Source organism: Chiloscyllium plagiosum, chromosome 19 (assembly GCF_004010195.1).
Source record: "Chiloscyllium plagiosum isolate BGI_BamShark_2017 chromosome 19, ASM401019v2, whole genome shotgun sequence".
Taxonomy (NCBI): Eukaryota; Metazoa; Chordata; class Chondrichthyes; order Orectolobiformes; family Hemiscylliidae; genus Chiloscyllium; species Chiloscyllium plagiosum.
This window is the reverse complement of record NC_057728.1, coordinates 17,161,571-17,184,342: the sequence shown is the minus strand read 5'-3', so window position 1 is coordinate 17,184,342 and position 22,772 is coordinate 17,161,571. Positions and strand designations below refer to the sequence as shown.

At 38.1% G+C, this 22,772-nt stretch overlaps 1 protein-coding gene across 1 annotated transcript in view; it reads left to right on the top strand.

Annotated features, from left to right (window-relative positions):
* The window catches only part of efcab6 (EF-hand calcium binding domain 6), a 113,464-nt gene that overhangs the window by 20,815 nt on the left and 69,877 nt on the right, over positions 1-22,772 (top strand). The window contains exons 8-14 of the mRNA XM_043709199.1: positions 1,728-1,858; positions 6,687-6,835; positions 10,432-10,554; positions 12,634-12,720; positions 12,957-13,056; positions 13,268-13,438; positions 21,202-21,273. Of these exons, the coding sequence (XP_043565134.1) occupies positions 1,728-1,858; positions 6,687-6,835; positions 10,432-10,554; positions 12,634-12,720; positions 12,957-13,056; positions 13,268-13,438; positions 21,202-21,273 (833 nt within the window). The remainder of the gene's footprint in view (positions 1-1,727; positions 1,859-6,686; positions 6,836-10,431; positions 10,555-12,633; positions 12,721-12,956; positions 13,057-13,267; positions 13,439-21,201; positions 21,274-22,772) is intronic.

The window sequence follows — 22,772 nt, the reverse complement described above, 5'->3', positions numbered from 1 at the left end:
TGGTAGCCCACAAATCTACCAACAGACTGAAACAGCTACTAATGAACCTAAAGGACTCTGTACCAACAACCAGAAAATTGAATGCCATATACAAAATGCCCTGCAAAGACTGTAACAAACATGATATCGGACAGACAGACAGAAAACTAGTCAATAGGATACATAAGCGCCAATTAGCCATCAAAAGACATGACCAGCTATCACTAGTATTCTTACACACAGATGAAGAAGGACACCACTGTGACTGGGACAACACATCCATCCAAGGACAGGCTAAACAGAGAAATGCACAGGAATTCCTAGAGGCCTGGCATTCGAATCGGAACTCCATCAATAAATACATCGATCTGGACCCCATTTACCAACCTCTGAGAAAAAGAACCGAAAATTATATCACCTACCTTAACAGACCAAGACACATAAATAGGAAGTGGGTCAAAATGCCAGCGCTTCAACAGAGGCTCACTGATGATGTTAGCAAGCATGGTGACAAAATGTCTGAAAACAAACCTACCAGCTCAGTGAGTAAACTTACAATCTGAACCTCAACCTGAGCTGCAAACCTTCTCAAAACGCCCTTTTGAGTTTCTCCAGCACTTTCCGTTTTTGTTTGTTTCGGATCTTCAGCATCTGTAGTTGTTGTTGTATCTTATGTTGATTTTATATTTGTCTTCTATATCCCATGTGTCAACATGCTCTTTCTGATCCCATTTTTGATTTTGTACAAGACTGGTTTGCTAAAAGGATCATTCAAATATGCTCCAAGAGTTTAGTTAAGAAATACTATGTAAATGAGAAAGTCTTTGAGAAAGTTTTTGATAGGATAGAGAGACAATCCAGGAAACCTTTACAAGGATTTAATCTACATAAAAGTAATATGACTGTTCCTTTGACATGACTGCATTTCTTTTCATTTAGAAAAAGAAATTTTGAATTGTTCTTGATAGTAAAGTGATGGAGCTGCTGTCCATGAATACATACAAAAGTGTAAGCTGTCATCTCTGGCAGATGCTAAAGTAAAATGTTTAAGTTGGCTTATACTAACACCTATATGACATTTTTAATTTGGTAAAACATCACAAGGCTTTTTACAGGAAGAAAAATAACATTGAGGCAAAAAAAAGAATTAGGGTGGATAACTAAAAGCTTGATCAAAGAGGTAACCTTTAAGGCTCAATTTCACAGCAGAAAGAGAAATCCAGGGATTTGGGGAAATAACTCCAGAGCTTAGAGATGGACGGTTCCAGATATGATCATGAGTGATGGGGCAAAGGAAGTAGTACCTACAGAAAGTTGGATGAGTGCAGAGGTTTCAGAGTGTTGTAGAGCTGGAGGAGATTATCAAAGTTGTGTGAGGCGTAGAATGAAAATTCTAAAATGGACACTTTGTGGGCCAGGTGTTAGTGTAAGTCAGATAACACAGATGTTGATGAACTGAAATTACTGTGGGTTTGGATATGGACGGCAAAGATTTGGAATAGCTGACGTTTGCAGATGGGGAAGACATGAGGCTGGCCAAAGACCAATATACCAGGGTTTTTATGAGAAAATGAGAACTGCTGATGCTAAATGCAGAAGTTGAATGCAGAGAAATTTGGTCATATCATTTCATATTGTTTATCCTTCATGTGAAGAACACAAAATTGACTCATGTTTGACAGTTAAAAGGAGATCAAGCAGATAATTACATCAAAAATTTATGTTTGTTGAATTATGATTTCACAAAGCAATGAACTGGGAAGCTTCTCCTCGAGAGCAAGAGAAACGGCCAGGTTTTCATCGACCAATGATGGAAGAGTCTGCCATAAACTTAGAAAGATTATCCATGGAAGAAATTGATTTGGCTTTACGAAAAAAGGTACATTTGTGTATCTATTCTGATATGTTTTAATAAACATAGCAAGTAGCTGAATTTGAGAGTTTACTTCAAACATTTTGGGTGTGGCCATCTTGCCACACACACCATGAGAGAAAGTGCCTGTTAAGGTGAGATTTTCATTTTGGAGGGGAGGACGCATACGGCATTGGGCACACCACTCTCAGGAGATGTTCAGAAGCACAATTACTGGCAGGTACAGAGATAACTTAAAATCCTACTCTAGTGCATTGGACTTTGTTCCTTTGTAATAAAAGCAGTAAAAGAGAAGTCGGCTCTCCAGCCCTCGCACTTCACTACCCCACATGTTACCTCGCCCTGTCCATGCAATCTCATGCTCCCATACAGCCCAATGGCTTCTCATATCTTCCATGCCTACAACTTCCTCAACCAAATTCCATGGACCTTTCAAAAGGTTCCCTCATCCTGACTCTGTTTCGCCACCCCTCGAAGGGTCACTATTTGCTATTTGTTGAAAAGCTGGGCCTGACCCCATGATAATTCGGCAAAGCAAGTGATACCAATCCCTGCACTGAAACTGACCAGGTTGGGACTGCAATGTGTGGATTTAGAACCTGCACCAGCACACTTGATGAAAACTGGGGCATTGGGAATGGATTCCAGTTGTCATTTTCAAAAGCCTGTCAAGTCTACCTAACTGCAAAGTCCAGTTCTGTATCAGTGTAGCAAGTACCAGCAACTTGTAACTGACTATGAGTATGACTGTTATAAAGCTTTGGGATATTTTTAAACTCAGCCACTGTGCTGATACTGTAGTATGGTGGACGTTTGTATTGATGTTAGTATGTGGAAACTAAAAATAAAATCAGATTTTCGGATGGAATATGGGAAACAAATCAACATACATGGCAGAAAGAAATATAGCTTGCTTAGCCTTCTAGTTTGTGTATCATATTTTGGATTTGCCATTTTGTGTTGGATTATTTTCCATTATCTTAACACACCTTTATCATTTATTTACTTTTTAACACATGAGATTAGATTGCACCTTTGAAATCAGTCCCTGGTGTTTATCTTGCCAGAATTTACTATTCCAATTTACAAAGGAGAATATCTGAATTAGAATTACAACTAGGTTTACTGTCAATGCTCTGTAGTGAAGACCAAGGAAGAGTGACTCATAGTCACATTGTGCATAAACTCAAAGGAAATTATAACTCTCAAAACAAATGATGTCATCTCAGTGTTTTTAGAAATAGAAGTAAAAACAATCAGTAAAGTTTATAAGATTGACCATCCTCTAAGTGAGGGAACTTTAATTCTTGTTTGCCGGTTATAGTGTCGGTAGTGTTTTGAGTATGTATGCTATGTGGAACATTCATATTTAATATTTGCAGTAAAGATGCAGATACAGAAAGCCAGAGTCACTTGTGGGTCACATTGACAAAGACCATCAAGATCATACAGGCCATAAGGGACTCTAATCTGGTTTCCACTCACCTTTGAATTGTTGTAAAATCTGTGCATTTTTTTGTTCCATGCTTTTTAAAATTGTGAACTGAAGTGAGAAGGAACTGTTTTAGAATCTGCTATAGGAAGGATGTTATTAAACTGGAAAGTGTGTAACACAAACTTACGAGGATGCTATGGAGATTGGAAGTTTTCACTTTTAAGGCAAGGCTGGAAATGCCCAGGACCTCTTCCCCATAGAAGGCTGAGGGTGACCTTGGAGAGATATATAAACTCATGAGGAGCATAGATAAGGTGAATAGGCAGGGTCTTTTTCCCCAGGATAGAGGAGTTCAAAACTAGAGGGAATTGATTTAAGGTAAGAGGGGAACGATTTAAAAGGGACCTAAAGGGCAACCCTTTCACACAGAGAGTGGTTTATATGTGTAATGAACTGCCAGAGGAAGTGGTAGAGGTGGGTACAATTACACCACTTAAAAGACATTTGAATAGATAAATGGATAGGCAACATTTAGAGGCATAAGGGCTAAATGCTGATAAATGAGATTAGTTCAGTTTAGGAAAGCTGGTCCGCATGAATGAGTTTGTCGGAAGGGTCTGTTACCATGCTGTATGACTGTGATTCCATCAATGTTTTCCAGGATTGCTATATGTTTTAGAAAACAAGTAACCAGACACTAATGGTAAGCATAATTTAAACAGCTGCAGGAAGAAGCAGTGTAGAAAATTAAAGTTGCAGACGAACTGGAACCAAGGTTTTCTGTTTTGATGGAGCTTTGGTTGGTGACAAGATGTTGGTTGGACTATGACTGAGATTATGGTTGTTCTATCAGTTTTCCATTACAGAAACCTTTTCCTGCCAACAACTGTGATTGATTGGAAGGCAAATGGACAATTTAGGGCTGGGAGCCAAATGCAGAGAAGTGGTCAAATCTCTACCAACTTAGATCCTGTTTCTCTGTTTTCTGCAGTAAGCCAACATAGTTGCCTTTCTCCAAGTGTAAGGCACTGTAAATTGTATTTGCATTGTATTGAGAGGCGTTTATTGTTATGCAGCCGACTTCAACAGAAAATGTTTCACTTGGTCAATGTACAGGTCTTCTGTGATCATTGTTTTTAGATATCTGCCTTAGCTACTCTGAAAGCTGCCTTGAGAACTACCAGTTGCTCCTCCATTTCAAGAGTTGGATGACTACTCTGAGATCAAGACTACCTTCCACACCCAGAGCTGATGACTCTATTATGCAGCCCCACAAATGAGGCTGATTGCAGATACAGTGTAGTCAATTCTTCCAGCAGAGCCATTGTGGAGCAGGTGTAAGGGTGAAAGACAGTGTACTGAAAAAGCCTTGCATGCTGCGCTGTGCAGAACTGATGAAAGCAAAGAGGGGGTATAATGGATACCGAACAGCCGGAGAGAAGAAGAATGAGGTCATTGAACAGGAGGAACATCACCTTCACCATGACAGAATGAAGCAGCATCGAGCATGACAGGCTAGACAGCACTTAATAAATATTCACCTCAAACAGATCTAAGTTGAGTGACGTCACCATTCAGTGATTGTGAATTTGTTCTTGTTCAAAAGGCGAACAGTCCTGTTTAGTCCCAGAAGCAGATACAACTTTTTTTTGTTCGTTATTCCTTTGCTTTTCTTGTTGATTACCATTAACAACTGTTTAAAGGTTTTACAAAGTGTGATTTATCGACATCAAAAATGACTTGATTTAATGCTATGATGGTTGTGAGATAAAGAGTAGCACTCCTTCAGACAGGATTCCATCATGGAATGATACTAAGGACAGGCATCTCTTCGAGCTCTATGCTTGTAGTTGTAATTACATAATGGTTGGTCAGTCGGGTGATTGTGTAAAGAGGCCATACATTTACAAATGTGCGCTTCTGTTTCCAAAGAAGTGTCACTTGTGCTGTCAGAAGATTTTCTTTTCCATTTCTGTCCCACTACATCTGCTTTAAAGGGCTATTCCTGGCTGGCAGCATCTGATGTGCATTTGGAGATGCAAATCCTAGAAAGTCCTAAAGCAGAAAGCACATCCGCCACTGCTGAACTCACGATGACTTGAGTGCGATTCTGTCGAGGCATTGTCCATACTTATTGGGATGAGCAGCAAGAATTGTGTGAAATAACTCGAGGTAAATCCTTGTGAAACATAACATCCTGAAATTGACAGCTGATTTTCAGTAAACTTTGGTCCCCTCATGTGTTTTGAAATAATCTGAAGGTGTGAATTTGTAGATACATTGAGAGAGATTTGAGTGTGTTGCTGCATATTTGATAACTTGCTAATGCTCCCAGTGCAACGTTTGTTAGAAGTACTCAGAGGACTGGAGGGTAAGTGGCATAAGTGACAACTCTCTCAGTACAAGTCATCTTCAGGAAATATGAAAGACAGTGTGAAGGAGGATATGTCTAGGGTGCAGTGTTGAAGATAGACTTTATTTTATGCGCTAGCCATTCTTTGTTATTTTACTGCACTTAGGAAAATGTACAGATACCCCCAAATTTAATAGTTTGTATTTTGTAATATATTAGTTAAAAGATGTTAAAGAGTATTTGTTCTTCTCATAATTTTGTAAACAATCCAAGTCGCAAGATATTTTACGATCTGTTCCATATTATTTGTGTTACTCTCAGTTGTTTGTTTTCTGATCAAGTTTCTACTTTAGGCCTAAATCATCGCTGAGATTTTGCTAATTAATCTGCACTTAGATCATCCACATAAAAGCAAATTGATGGTTTTATGTCCAATTCCCAGAAGTCACAGATAGGAAATTCAGATATGGCAAGAGCAAAGTCATGCAAATCCACAGACGCACAAGATTGATTTCTGGAATGAGAGAACTGTTCTCTAATGAGAGGTTGGATAGATGGACCAATCTCTGGAATAGAAGAATAAGAGGTGAACTCATTGAAACTCATAAGATTATGAGAAAGCTTGACAGGATAGATACTGAGAGTTTGTTCATTCTGGATGAAGAATCTAGATAAAGGTGCATAGGGGAAGACATATTCTCGAGGTAGAGGCTGATTGTTTAAATCTGAGATAAGGAAGAATTTGTTACCTTTGTCATTTATTAATCTTTGGAATTTTCTGCCACATTGGGCTAGGATGCTCGATTGCTGAGTATATTCAAAGCTGATAGATATTTGTACTCTGGGGAAAATTTGCTAGGGAAGTGGAATTGAGTTCAAAGATCTAACGTGATTTTGTTGAATGACAGCCTGTACAGACTACTCCTCGTATTTCTTTTGTTGTTATGTTCAATGCCCACCAGTTTCCATGTCTAGTTTTAAATGTTCTGTGATGTTGTTTGATTTTAAAAAGTAGAGTTAGCAGCCTGCTCCTCTTCTATTCCCAGGTGCGAACCAACTATCAGGGTTTGTTGCAGGCATTTGCAGCTTTTGATGAGACCAAAAGTGGTTTAATCTCAGTGGAAGACCTCAAAGCAGTTTTCAACAATTTTGTGTTTCCTCTGAGCAATGAAATCTTTGATGGCCTGATGGATAGGTGAGATGAGGGGGAACATGCCTTAAATTTTATTTTGATTATGTTTAGAAATGTTTTATGAGGATTCTAAGCATTTTTGTTGGTCTTGATTTTGATTTTTTTCACTTTGTTTTTGCAATAATGTTCTGTGAAACATTGCAAAAGAATTATGATACCTTTGTAAAGCCAAACTAATGGCTGAAATCTCCCCAGTTATGGGGAGAATGCTTTACTGAGAAACATCAAAGAAAGCACTAGTCCAAAAAAAATATCTTTTACGATTACGCTGTACATAATCATATCTTCATACTTGTCATTCACAACATTAGTTTTGATCCCACCTGACCTAATATTCTATGAATTGCTTATATTTTCAATCCTAGCTTTAATGTTGCTGTAAGTGAAACCATTGTACCATCAATTACTACTTTTTCTCAAAACAAAGTCCTCCTTATCAATAACCATTATTCATCCACCGTTACACGATAAATGGTAGGACCCTCGGAAGCACCAAGGATCAGAGGGATTTTGGTGTTCATGCCCATTGGTTCCTTAAGGTAGCGGGATAAATAGATAAAGTGGTTAAGAATGCATATGCGATACTTGCCTTTCTTAGCTAAGGCTTCGAATTTAAGGGCAAGGACATTATACTGGAACTGAATAAAAGTTGGTTAGAGTGTCGTCTGCAGTTCTGGAATCCATATTATAAGAATGATGTGATTGCATTCAGGAGATTTACATGAGTGTTGCCTAGGATGGAGTGTTTTAGTTGGGAGGAGAGAGATCAGATAGACTGGAGTTATTTTCCTTGGAGCAGAGGAGACTGAGAGGAGAACAGATTGAGATGCATGACATTATGGGAGAGGATTAGACTGGAAGAAACCTTTCCATTGGAGAAGGATTCATTGACCAAGGGGCACTGATTTAAGATAAGGCAAGGAGGTTTAGAGTGGGCATGAAAAATGCATTCATCATGAGGGTGGGGAATCTAGAACACACTGCCAGTATGGGCGGTGTATCAAGCCAGAAACACTCATAACATTTAAGAAGTGTTTAGTTGTACACTTGTGATGGGGAGGCATACAAGGCTATAGGCTAAGTTCAAAGTTTGGGCGAAGATTTGTAGCTCGGGCGCTCGTTGTTGTGGTTCTGTTCGCCGAGCTGGAAGTTTTTGTTGCAGACGTTTCGTCCCCTGGCCTGGCGACATCATCAGTGCTTGGGAGCCTCCTGCGAAGCGCTTCTTTGATGTTTCCTCCGGTGTTTATAGTGGTCTGTCCCTGCCGCTTCCGGTTGTCAGTTTCAGCTGTCCGCTGTAGTGGTTGGTATATTGGGTCCAGGTCGATGTGTTTGTTGATGGAGTTTGTGGATGAATGCCATGCCTCTAGGAATTCCTGGACCCAATATACCAACCACTACAGCGGACAGCTGAAACTGACAACCGGAAGCGGCAGGGACAGACCACTATAAACACCGGAGGAAACATCAAAGAAGCGCTTCGCAGGAGGCTCCCAAGCACTGATGATGTCGCCTAGCCAGGGGACGAAACGTCTGCAACAAAAACTTCCAGCTCAGCTAAGTGCTGGAAAATGGAATTAGATTTAGAACCTACTGGAGGTGGTTTCCAGCATAGACTCGATGGGCTGAAGAGCCTTTTTCTTTGCTGTGAATCTCTAAGACTCTCACTGTGACATTTTATTCTTGAAATTAATTACCTGAGTGAGTCATAAAATAGTACTTTTTTGATATGGATATAATGTGAGTCAGTGGGTGCAGAATAGCTGCAGTGAACGACAGTGTGTACTCTGATGGATGCACACACAGATGCACACATTAGAGGAGCACTAAATGCAATCTCTGACTGCATTCCTGATAAATGAACCAAGACAGGAGAGTAGCATAGATAGTACAATTTGACTGTTCACCTAGTGACCCTTTCACCCCTCTCCAGATGTACCATTGTGTTTGGCATTGCTGGTGACAGCCTGTTAATGCATAAAATCTGCTCCCAGTTGTATTCCAGTATGGAGATAATGCCTAGGCATTAATAGTCTAGATCTGGGACTATTACTAACATAATCAAGTGGGTTTCTTGCTTGTCTTGCTTCTGATGATCTTTGCTAAATTCAGACTTCTCATTTTTGTTCCTGGGTACATGCTCATTTGCAATTAGACTGATCGGTCTCTCAATGATGCTTGCAGTGAATAGACAATGTAAGTTTTCATTCTTAGTCTGGATTGGCTTGAACCCACTTGTGTTGTGGTAATACTAGACAAATCAGATCCCAGGGTGAAACCTGGCTTAATAGATCATAAGTTTTAGTTTTTCAATTTGGCTGCCATAGTGGTCAGTCCCAGAATACATTTACAAGAGGCTGCCAGTGTGCTTTTTAGCCATAAGTTTATTACGTAAAATAGAACTATATATATATAAGACAATTTGGAAAGATCTTATAAACAGCATAGTAAAACATTCAGCCTTTTTCCTCAGCAATATCTTTTACACACACTCAACCCCAATGAAATATCACTTCTGTCTTCACTTAATATCCTACCTAAATACTGAGGTTGCAAACATCTCTTTTTGTCAAATTTCTGCACATTCGCCAGATGTAATCTGCACATTTACTGTCAATCCTCAGACAGACACAAATTAACTCACTGTACTCTAAATGAAAACTCAGGGATTTTTCCCCACATGTGTACTTGATTGGACAGAGCCAAAACTAAATGTCCTGAACAAGGAATGTCTGTGGCCCCTATCATGCTCTGGCTGATAAATCTTAAATAAGTACATTTCAAGCAATTATCTCACCAGGTAGCTTATCTATTCATTTAGCTTGAGTCACATGATATCTTGGAAAAAACTGCTTTGACATACAGCTATGAAAAGGTTTCTGACTTTTCAAAAAAAATTACCTTTATAAAACTGAGTAACAAAACCTGTTTACCTCTGCTTTAGAATCTAAGTTTCCAAATTATAGTAATATATTTTAAAATTTTATTATACTTGCCTACTTTGATATGGTCATTTGGCTGAATTTATCAAATGAACCCTTTTTCAAAGGTGTACAGATAATTAACTAAAATACATTGATTAATATAATTGAATGAATTGATTGTGAAAATAAAGTCGCATATTGTTTTGTGGCTTCAAAAAGACTTTGATATTCACCAGTTACGAAAACTTGAAGAATGTTAATAGACACCACATGCTGCCTGACCAATGATGTCTTGACACAGAGAAGGACAAACAGTAGTCTATCATTCCCATCTAACTGTTTCACCTAGCCCCGAAATGACCTCTTCCAAAAATAAACTGGTTTGATAATCAACAAGGTATCATTACATGTACTTTTGGAGCAATAGGTGAGTTACTTGTGGAATTTGATTGAGTCCTACTTGAAGAATTCAGATGGTATGGTTAAACAAATATTCCAAATGTTTTACTTGATTACTTTAAAACAATACATATTTTATCTGTATATGTTGCTACAAGAAAGTATATGGTTGAGGTAAAATCCTTGAGGTGCCTAATTTATATGATTTGTAGAATCGATAGTTTTAATGAGTTTAAATTCAAGATTTCCTTTTGTTGTGCATTTTGTCTTTTGTTTCAGGTTCAATATTAAACCTACTGGCAAAATAGCATGGAAACCATTTTTACTCAGTTTGACAGAATCAACAGCTATGGAGAATAGATGGGCCATCCCAACTCAGCACAGTGACAAGACTTTAGGATTGTAAGATTATTGATTGCTATTTTTCCTGTAATAGCTAATGCCAGTTAAATGCCAGTTGCTTGTTTCTAAAGGTAGTAGAAAATAATTGTAATATCAAGTTGTTTTACAATTTTGCAACTTTTCTTGACTACACTGTGGGCGACACGGTGGCAGTGGGCGGCACGGTGGCACAGTGGTTAGCACTGCTGCCTCACAGCGCCTGAGACCCGGGTTCTATTCCCGCCTCAGGCGACTGACTGTGTGGAGTTTGCACGTTCTCCCCGTGTCTGCGTGGGTTTCCTCCGGGTGCTCCGGTTTCCTCCCACAGTCCAAAGATGTGCAGGTCAGGTGAATTGGCCATGCTAAATTGCCCGTAGTGTTAGGTAAGGGGTAAATGTAGGGGCATGGGAGGGTTGCGCTTCGTCGGGTCGGTGTGGACTTGTTGGGCCGAAGGGCCTGTTTCCACGCTGTAATGTAATCTAATCTAATCACTATGCTAGTTTTAGTTTGCTTAATGCTTTTGAGAAAATTTGTAAAAGAATTGAACAAGATTATGGTTTTGTGTGAAAAAGACGGGTTTTAGATTAGATTAGATTACAGTGTAGAAACAGGCCCTTCGGCCCAACAAGTTGTAGCAAAGATGATTCACATATTTTTGTCCAGCACCTAGAATATTTGAATTTACGGTAGCATTTGACAACAGTTTGACCATTTTGCATTGGACTGGCATTTAAATATGTTGGTAAATTATTTGGGTAGGATTTTCTATATTGTGAACCATAAAAGTGGGTTCATATAGGCGTTCTCACCCTTGATGTGTTGGGCAAATAAGAAACACATGGGCAACCCATTATCAGAGGGCTACAGTGGGAGAGAGAAACTTCACAATTGAAGCAGCCTCTGAAGGTCAGGTGAAAATCTTTAATTTGAAAATGCCTGGCTATGACTATGGATGGGTAACTCCTCCATTGGACAATCAGTGGCCACTGTGACCTGACAGCCACAACGGTGTTCTTAGCAGATCAAATGAGCCTCATTGCAACAGCATTCTTGGTTTGGAGTGATTTGGCAACTACTCGCAGTTAAGAATATTTCTGGAATTTGATCAGAAAGTAAAGTGTATCACTGTCAGTAATGAAACAAAAGGCAAACTTGCTGGAGGAATTGAGCAGGTCTGGCAGCATCTTTGGGAAGAGAGCACAGTTAATGTTTTGATTCCAGTGCCTCTTAATCAGAATTGTTAGCAGGTCGGAAAAACTGGTATTTATGCTGAAGCCGCAGTGTGGGGAGGAGGTAGAAGGGGGGAGCAGAAGGGGAGTGCTGGGTGGATAGGTGGGGATAGAGCTCAGAAAGAGAGATATGAAAGGGTAGGGTAAACATGGAGACAATGGATAGTAGGCCAGAATATCTTTGTGTGGTCTTTGCATCTTTGTGATTCAGTGCCTGGGTGAGACTACAAGTCTATCAATCCATGATTCCTATCATTGCTGAGTTTCTCTTCAGAGTTTCCATCTGTTTATAGGGCTGGAGTTCTGGGCTGACCTCGTTTTTCACTCTTTGCAATGTGCTGTTTCTGGGCTCCACCTCTCACCATTGCTAACCACACGCATCTGGTTTCATCAGTCTTTTAAAAGCTGCTGCTACCAGGTTTACATTAATCAGAATGACCATTAACAGGCTTCATTAATCATTTCACAAGGAATTGATGAAACCCTACAAATTCAGGATCCAATACCATGTGATTTGGTATCATTATGACACAGCTCCACACACGTGCTCAGTAGCTAATCCTAGGACTTGTTCATTGATTTTAAAATGGTAGATGGGTTTCTGATTTCTGCAGCCACTCGCCTTCCTTAATCTTGAAGGCAGAATTACCTAATGCCATCATAGCCTGTTTTATGTTTCTGCCAGAGGATGAGGGCTTTCTCAATTTGCTGCCCTCAAAAGTGTCATAGATAAGATAACTTTCATTTAAAATAAAAGAACTATGGATGGTGGAGATCTGAAACAAAACAAAAACAGAAATCGCCAGAGAAACTCAGCAGGTCTGGCAGCATCTGTGGAGTGAAAACAGAGTTAACGTTAAATTTTGTGTAGCTCCTTGCAGGAGGAAACCATGCCTGGTATTACAGATGCTCCAAAGTCAGCTCCTTGTAAATCAGAAAATCATGAAACAAAGTTTCAGTAAGTTTTTAATTTTTTTCCACGTTTAATTGATTTTTATTTTTAAAATATTGTTATTATAAATATTATTTTCTGTTGAATAAAGTAATTGTTCGAAAGGCTGGTGCTTGTTGTGCTGATTTCTTAGTTTAAAATATTGTTTGAAATATTCAAGCAAATTCTTGGTTTATTATTTTGTCTTTAGTTTTCAACATACATTTATATCAAATCGAGCACTGATGTTTCTTCTGTCACAGTGTAGATCCTGTTGGAAAGATAATTGACAACAGCAAAAGTAGAGACATTTTACGGAAGCTACATAAATACTTACAGGAGAGATACCCTGCACTAAAGAAGGTATTGAGAAGTTTTGATGATGTAAGTTACTGTTGTTTGCTTGCACTTAATGACCAATACAATTGGGTATTAGAATATATTTCAATCATTCACTACCTTGGAACAGAAAATCAGAGCTTGTTTTAGATCTGAGTTTTGGAGACTGTCATTGTTCCTTATTTTAAATTATTGCTCAATGCATTTACAATCAAGAACATCTGTTTTTCCGCAGAATCACAAAGGTATAATCACTAGACAAGAACTGCGTCGTATTCTGCAGAGTGTTCCTTTACGACTAACTGATAAACAGATTAAGGATCTTATGCTGTTGCTGGACCCAGAGCATAGTGGGGTTGTTCACTATAATCAGATCCTGGATTTAAGTGAAACAGATGAAGAAAAGGTATCTAAAATTATTTATCTTGATCTAACTGAACAAAGATGTGCATGTGTGAGGAGAACAGGGAGAGGGCAGTAAAGCTCAGCATTATCACTGGCCTGTGGGAAGAGGCTATTGAATCTTTTATAAGTTTTTTTGATAGATGCTCCAGTGAGAATGGAGGATGATTATAATTTGAAGACATTTTAAAGATTTCTTGTTCCATTTCTAATATGCATAAATATTCATCATGCCTGCCCTAGGTCACGAAGACCATGTGAAAAAGAATAATGGTCTTTGATATTGTGGTCAGTAGCAAAACAAGAATGGTTGCTGCTGACTGCAAAGAAAGCTACATTGGAAGTTTTCATAATCTCTGTAGCAAGAACTCAAACTTCCTTGACATGTAATTGATTGTAACGTTTTTATTGGGGATTCCCATTATTAAGCTGCAGGGATATTATCAACTTGACCAAACAGCTCATGCCAATAAAGAATAAATTGTACTATTCTAAAGAGTGTGCAGGAGCAGAGACACCTGACTGTACGTATACCTAAGTCACTGAAGGTGGCAGGACATGTGTAAATTAAGCATACAGTATTCTAGGCTTGATAAATTAGAGTTTAAGTTGGATGAGCAGGGAGATTATGATGAAAATTACGGTTATACTGACACTGGTTAGACCTCTGCTAGAGTGTTGTGTACAGTTCTGGGCATTGCACTAAGGCAAGGGCGTGCATACATTAGCAAGAGTGCAGAAGAGGCTTACCAGAATGGTGCAGGCATTGTACACTCGGTTATGAGAAAAGATTGGAGAAGTTGGGACTGTTTTCTTGGAGAGGAGAAGGATAAGAGGAGATTTGATAGAAATTTTCAAAATCTTGAGGAATCTGGGCAGAGTGGATAGGAAGAAACTGTTTAAATTCATAAACAGATTGAGAGCCAGAGAGCACAGTTTAAAGTATTTTGGAAAAGAAATAAAGTCAAGGTAAGAATTTTTTTCCACACAGTGAGTTGTCAGGGTCTAGAATGTCCTGCCTGTAAGTGTGGTGGTTCCTTCCTGAAGAAGGGCTTATGCCCGAAACGTCGATTCTCCTGCTCCTCGGATGCTGCCTGGCCTGCTGTGTTTTTCCAGCACCACATTTTTCATGCTGGTCTCCAGCATGTGCAGTCCTCACTTTCTCCTGTAAGTGTGGTGGTGTCAGGCTCAATTCAGACTTTGAAGTTTTGGAATGATTATTTAACTAGAAACAATGTGCAGAGTTGCAAGGAAAAGATAGGAGATTGGCATGAAGGTAAAATATTCAGAGTGCCGGTGCATACACAATAAGTCAAATGGCCCTCTCCTGCACTGGAACGATACTGTAATTCATAACAGACAGTCAACTAGGAAATGAAAAAAAATGCTAAAATCAAATCTCTGGTTAAAAATTTTGGGAAACATGAAGTAAAACTGGGATATGCATGATAGGTTAGAGTAGGAGAGGTGCCATCATGCACAAATTTAAATTTTAAAAATATTTTCAAAAATCTGATAATTCATTTTAAGCGCAATGCTTAACAATATTTTGCAAGCATAAACATTTTACTTGGGGCCAGATCACTTATTCAGCAGTAGTCATCACTCAGCTTGCTGTTAAAAGACCAGTTATATCTTCTTGAACAAGACTTAACTTCTTAACAAGGTTTATAATGTCAGGTATGAGAGCAGAAAAATGGAAAGTTCTCACCAGATCAATTGATTTGGAATAATATGTTCCAAAGAGTCATACTGGACTAGTAACGTTAACTCTGTTTCTCTCGCTACATATGCTGCTAGGTTTCTCCAGCACTTTCTGATCTTAAGTTATTGATTTCACATAATTGACAGTGTATCTATGATACAGCAATGAACCACTAAACTCAATTTCTGGATTTTCCAAGTTATTCAGCACTTCCACTAATCTTGAAGTTGTAGTCAGATTCAAAGGGGAAGGAATAACAATCCTGACAATCTTACATCAAAATCCCTGAAAGTCCTGGATCATTAAAACACACTCTCTAAAATCAAGTATCTGGAATAAGCAATAACTGTACAGCATTTGAGAGCTTTGCATTAAGTTTCTAACAGAACAAAGCTTACATAATTCAGAGAATTATTGACACAGTCACAATGCAAAGTACCAGTACTTGTGTAAATATTACTGATCACCTCTCAGTCCTCTTACTTTAACCTTCTAAACCCCAGTATCATTCTTGCAAAACATCCTCTCCAAGATCAATATCTCCTTCCTGAATTGGAGTATCCACCAAAGTCTATATTCAATTGAGATTCTATACACTGAAGCATAATTGCCACCATCAGACATTGGAGAAAGTGAGGACTGCAGATGCTGGAGCACCACATTTTTCAACCATGAGACATTGGCCAACTTTCCACTAGCTTTTTGATTATCTTTAGCTCCTGTTTACTAATTTTTAATGATTTGTGTGTTCAGATCTGAAACGTTTTCGCTGCCTCTACAATCCATAGTTTTTTGCCATTATTAAATAGTCTATCTTTCTTAGGTTCAAAGTGATGACCTTTCACTTACACACATTAGCTCAGTCAGCCATAGCTTTGAACAATTAACTCAATCTGACATTGTCTTTCTGCAGCTTTCTGATTCTACCTACACTAATTAACATGCCACTTACTTTAAAGTTATCTGTAAACTTAAAGGAATAGAAATCAATGCATCTACCAGATTGTCAATAAATAGAATGAAACATTAAGTCCCCAAAACAATCCCTTGGAAGATAGCGTTTGCCAATCTGAGTACATACACTAATCTCCACTTTAGTATTGATGAAGAAAGCCATTTTTAAGCATTTTGCTTTGCATTCACAGGACAATTTATAAGAAATATTAATATAAAGGGGAAACAACATTTATACTGTGAGAGGAGAGTATTGATTGATTGACACGTGTGCCCTGATTCATAGAGGTATTGCCATGGAAAATAATTACAACTGACAATTAACTGCCAAGCTTTGTTTAAATTTTAAATTAGACAGATGAAATCTGGTTGTTCAAACCATTGCCTTGAAAAATGACCCAGAGAATGGTCTGAGAGTTTTGCAGGCATGGGTCAGTTGAATATGATCAGTGCCTTGCTTGTTGTGAACATGTTGTTTGATACAATCAATCAGTTCTTGGAATGTATGACCTACATATCTAGCATCACAGTGGCACTGAAATTCATCTCCAAGTTTATTTATTTGAATGATAGGCAGTGTATGTTTTTGGCTTGATGATAGCATCCTGTTAGTGATGAACACCACTCATATTGTTACTGAATAGTGGCAGGTTGAAAGAGCTAGCTTCACCCATCAACTGTTTTAGCATTATCTATTCTACTAGTTACATACTCAAAAGCCCCTAATAGATTTGTTAAGTCTGATTTATAAATCCATTCTGGCTTTGTCCAACAAAAGAACGGAAATTGCTGGAGAAACTCAGCAGGTCAGGCAGTATCTGTGGAGAGGAAACAGAGTCAATGGTTCTGATGAATGGTCACTGGACCCAAAATGTTGACTCTGCTTTCTCTCCACAGATGCTGTCAGATCTGCTGAGTTTCTCCAGCAATTTTTTTTTTGTTTCAGATTTCTAACATCTACAGATTTTGGTTTTACTCTGTCTTTATTCACAACTGTTAATCTTCTCCAGTTATTCTGGAGAATATTCAGACTCTAGTAATTTCTCCACTACTGGTGTTAGGCCAATTGATCTGTAGTTCTGTTTTGTTCTCTACCCTCCCTTTTTAAATAGATTTGGCTTGCCATCTTCCAAGCATATAGAGTGTAAGGTTTTCCACAGTTTGGTGTTTTGACAGTCTGGTGTCATGGCTGTGTGAAATAGTGTGCTGGAAATCAAGTCCTACTACTCTCGGAGTTATCACAAATGTGAAAATTTGATTAAGCCACAAGATTGTCTACTTTTACCTGTCTAATTCAGATTAAAAGAGTAGCAATCTAAGTTTTTCATTAACTAAATGACTCTATTTATTGCAGTCAAACAGTTTTTAACTAATGGCAAAAATAAATGTGAATTGCTAACTTAAACTTCTTTAGCTTAATCTCTATCCCTTTTTAAAAAATTTCTTATACAAACAGATGCAGAAAGAGAGAAAACAAGACATAAGTATTACAGGTGGGAAAGGAACAAAAATATCAGAAGCACAATTCTAGCACCAATTTGGATCATAGTTGTCGATGAGTGGTTTTTCTTCAGTTCCCTTCTGATTCTTTGCTAATGCTGCAAGGTTGTAGATACTTCAAATTATAGGCTTTCATTCACTGCTTCAGGATTCATATTTTCAGAGATTCTGAATTTAGATTTTCAACAAGAGAATTTGCAGAGAAATGTATACAGGAGAATGGTGAGTGAGAACGGAATGAGACTATTTGGCGCCGCCCGTTTGGCGCCAATCATTTGGTCCCGCCATTTTGGCTCTAAACTGTTTTGGCGCCAATTCAGAATTTAAAAAAAGTCCGTAAGAAATTCGTTTCATTGTAAGAACTAAATCTAATTCTTTTTTTATTCATTATTTTTAACTATTCACTATAAAAACGAATTTCTACATTTTGCTACATTATCAAACACATATAGATAACCATTGTGTGCAAAATTTGGTTTGTCTCTCTTGCTTGGAATGTTTTCAGCCATTTTTGGTATGGGCTGTACAAGAAAATAGAAAGAATATTGTATTACAGCTTCCCAATGTGAAGACAGAAGGGCTTAAGTATCGTCAAGGCAGTGGATGACTATTAACAATTGTTTAAATGAGAAAATGATTACAAATTAATTTGAATCTACAGCTGGTCATTACAACTTTGACTATCAACTCTTGCTAGTTGAGAAAATTACATCAGGGCGTTAGTCATCCTCTCTTCTTTAACCAAACAAGACTTTTTTTTATTCTGAATTGGCGTCAAAACAGCTCAGCGCCAAAGTAATGAGCGCCAAAAGGGCGGTGCCAAAACGTACCCGACCCAGTGAGAATAGCTACCAAGAGGTTTACACTGGAGAATTAGGCGCTTATTTTTTTGTGGACTAGACATTTTTCCTGTATTGTTCAAACACAATGCTGTACCACTTGCCCAGGACCCAATCATAAGGTTGTAACTATGGTGAGCACTCTTGAATACTGGTCCTGATTGGAAAAAAAAACAATCAAAAACGTGTTCCTGGGCAAAACTGCCCTGAACATAGTCCTCTCCAACCATTTGAGTAAGGTAACATTATAGATATAACTCAGGGATTCCATTAACTCATTTTTTTAAAAACTGCAACATCTTTTTCAACAGCGTTCTTGGTTTAAAGCAGTATATTTTTCCTTTTTAATTTTTATTCACAGTCCAAAAAGTGAAATTGTTTTTTACACTAGCATCTGTGGTCAATTTAGTAATTATGCATGGTTATATCTGAAGCCTTCCAGACACAGCTTACTCAGGAAATGTAATCTTGTACTTATTCAATCATGTTATCAAAAGAATAGTTAGGTTTCACGCTAAACTCATGTAGAGGGTTTTCTGTTTAAAAATTAGAGAAATCAGCTTGGCAGCTTGTTCATATCAGCTTTCCTACAATTCAGCTTGTTCTTGGCAGGCTTTTTTCCAACTCAGTTAGGTCTTCGCAAGTTTTCCCAACAAATCAGCTTATACTTAGCAGGCTCCACTGCAATTGAACCAGGTAAAGCAAGAGCTTCTTTAAAATATGTCCTCAGAACATGAACTGAATTCCTTTTTCTACAATCCTTCAGAGCTTACATCCTCATAACAATATAAAACAAGAAGTGTTTTTGTAAGACTGTGAAGATAGTTTGTGAAAGGCAGTAGAAAGCCCAGGGCATCAAAGAAATAAGTCTCATTTGACTGATCCTTTTTAGTTGGGCTGAAAGTATGGTGAACTTGCATGTGCTAGAAACTATACATGTTAATGTACAGGCCCTTATTTATGCTGCATCTGTTTAAATTCTTAAAACAAAAGATAACTGCCATTCTCAGGACAATGCCTTGACTCATCAATTAAATTGCCTGGTTGAAAATTTGAACAAAGCTTGGTAGTTAACTATCAATCACCATTTACTGGTAATCTGTCAACTACAGTCCACCAATCAGTGCTGCCTTCTCATACAGTAGGTTTGTTGTTTTCCTTTCACATTGATATTTCTTGCAAATCCTGATGAGTGCAATGCAAGATAAAAGCTTTAATAAAATGTTATTTTTTTTCCACAGAGACATGGCTGCACAACTGAATAACTATAATCACCACTTTCTTTCTTTCTTCCCTCCTCTGTTCTTACGTCCCTTGTTTGCTTCCCTCTGCCCTGCTATCATTCTTAATATGTCATGTAAGGTATGTCAGATATGTAAAGACCATTTTAAAATTCGATTTTGAACAAATGGCACATGGAATTTGGTGTGTGTGTGTGAGAAAGGGTTTAACATTTAAATTATAAGGTTTTCTGAAGCCATGTTTTGTTAAATAAAAAACACTGTATGAGGGATCATTCTTAGGGGCTAGTGGGAATTTGTTTACATTATTCACTCATAAAAACTGTCCCAAAGTAAACAATATAATGCATCCAGTTGGCAAGATCTGGAATGGTGCTTTCATTTTTGTATTTGGGGAATACCCGTAGCTTGAAGAAAGATTTTTGGTTTCAGTTAGCAGAAGTTATGGTTTACACTGGATGTGTAAAAGTTTCTCCTAAAGAGAGGAGATAATTTAGAACTGTTAAGAAATAGGTTACCCAATATAAGGAGTTTAGTTTGAAATTTGCAGACCAGAAGTGTTTTGCAGAAACCCTGAAGGGATTATTGCAAGTTGAGAAAGTCTAAGCTCAGTTGTATGGAAACTCAGGGCAAAGACTATCAGGTTCTCAGGACTCAAAATTCAATTTCAGTTGTGTAAGTCCCATAGATGTGACAGAGAAGGGAATTCTCTCCAATGTGAGTACTGTAAAGAAGTGCTGTTGGAATTAATTGGATATATTTTGTTGTGAATTTCAGAATCTTTAAACTAATGTTATATGTAAATCAGACATTATTAAATTGGAGGGTGTCAGAAAAGATTTACCAGGATGCTGCCAGGACTGGAGGGTTTGCGTTATAAGGATAGGCTGGGATTCTTTTCACTGGAGCTAAAGAGGTTGAAGGGTGACCTTTATAGAGGTTTATAGGGTCATAGATAAGTTGAATAGCAAATGTCTTTTCCCGAGGGTAGGAGAGTTCAAAACTAGCCGGCATATTTTTAAGATGAGAGGGGAACGATTTAAGAGACCTGAAGGGCAACGTTTCCATGCAGAGAATGATTCATATGTGGAATGAACTGCCAGAGGAAGTGATAGATGCAGGTACAGTGATAACATTTAAAAGACATTTGGACAGGTTCATGAATAGAAAAGGTTTAGAGGAAAATGGGCCAAATGCAGGAAAGTGGGGCTAGTTTAATTTGGGAAACTTGGTCGGCAGGGACTAGTTGGACCGAAGGGTCTGTTTCCATACCATATGACTCTCTTTCATTTATTCTATGTAATTTCTTTTGCATAGGTGCAGCATTTTCATGTTTATGTTTCAGTGAAAGACCACCTCGTTAAGACAAAAAAAAACTTAAGCCAGAATTCAGTCTGGGATCTGAATTGTCTCATAGTAACATCAGCTGAGATCATAAAACCTCCAAAATGCTGTTCTGGAAATATTCCATAAGTCTATAGTCTGTAGTTTACAGAACAATTATATTTTTTTCTTTTTTCCTGACTAGATTAATGGAAGGTATATGAATGGAGCTTCAACAGTTAAACAAAATATTCCTGAGGAAGCAGTGTGGAAGACCGTAAGTTAATGCTACTTAATTATTTTTGTCAAATGTACTGTATTATTTTGTTTTTACAAATTATGCATGTGGGTCTCAATATGTGTGTTCATCAGTGTCTGCTGTGGCTTTCTTGGTTGCACACTTGATCTGAGTCAAAAGGTTACACACCAGAGCACAACTGAGGAGGTGTTGCATTGTTGGAGATGCTGTCATTTGGATGAAATGTTAAACCACAGTCCCATCAATCCTTTCTGACAGACATAAAAGATCACATATCAATATTTTGAAGATGAATCAAATGCCTAGACATCTGACCATATTCATCTCTCAATTAGCAACAAAAAATAGATTATTTGGTTGTTATTGCAATGTTTATGGGGGATAGCTATGTGCGAATTGGTTACTGCATTTGCTATGTCATAACAGTAACTACACTTCCAAAAGACCACATTTGGGACATCCTGTGGGCATGACTATATAAATGTCGTAATTTTTCATAAAATCCATTATGTTTTTATATTTAATGATATGTGATCCGACGATATGTCTTAATTCTATTGTACATTGATGTGATTTTATAATAAAAAAGTCCTAGTACAAATTTAACTTAATGAGATTTCAAATGTCAAATTTCTGAGTGAACATGTCCAGCATCTGCAGTCATTGTTTTTACCATGTCAAACTTTGTTTACTAATAAGGAAATTCTCAGAGGAAGAAGGGTAAAATTTTGTTGCGAGTCAGTCACACATTCAAACATTTAATTGCCTAAAAATAGCTCCAGCATGTAACCATGAAAGTGTTTGATAGATTTGTGTTTTGTTGTGAGAAGCAGATGTTATGTCACATAATCATCAACAAATAGGATGTTTGAATGAAACTAAAACGGCAAATTTGTAGAAGGCACTTTTGCCATAAGCTGACAACCACTGCTTTCGCAGAAATGCAGATGAGTCAGAACCTAAGCTTGGACCCACTCAGCAACTTTCACAGGACAGCTGTGTTACTGAAATTCGAACTGGTATCAGTTCAGAGGTCAAGATGTTGGAAAGTCACAGATCAGACGTAGAAGCAATAAATCGAGGGCCAAGCAGCGCATGAATGAAAAGGCCTAAAATCAGCTCTGAGGTCAGGACTACAACATGCATGGAGCAGCATGTGTTGCCTCGGCTGCTCAGAATCCTTAGGGAGCTGGTTGGTTGTAATGTCTGGATAGTTAATGTATATCAGATTGGTGCCAATAGCATGGGGTTTAGTCCCTATTTTGATTGGGGTAGATTCAGGGTCTGCCTCGTTGCCCTACCCATGTTGGAGGTTGTAGCACCATGTGTCAGACCTACCTTCAGGCAGATAACTCCTGCTGCTGTTAAAATTGATTGGAGTTCTTAGAACCATTGAAAAGTTGTACCACTGAAGAAGTCTTTTGGCTGATTTGTCTGAGCCAATCTCTAGAATCGCAACTCCACCAGTCCCACTTTTCTCCCTTTTTCCTGTCGCTGTACAAATAGTTTGTTGTCTT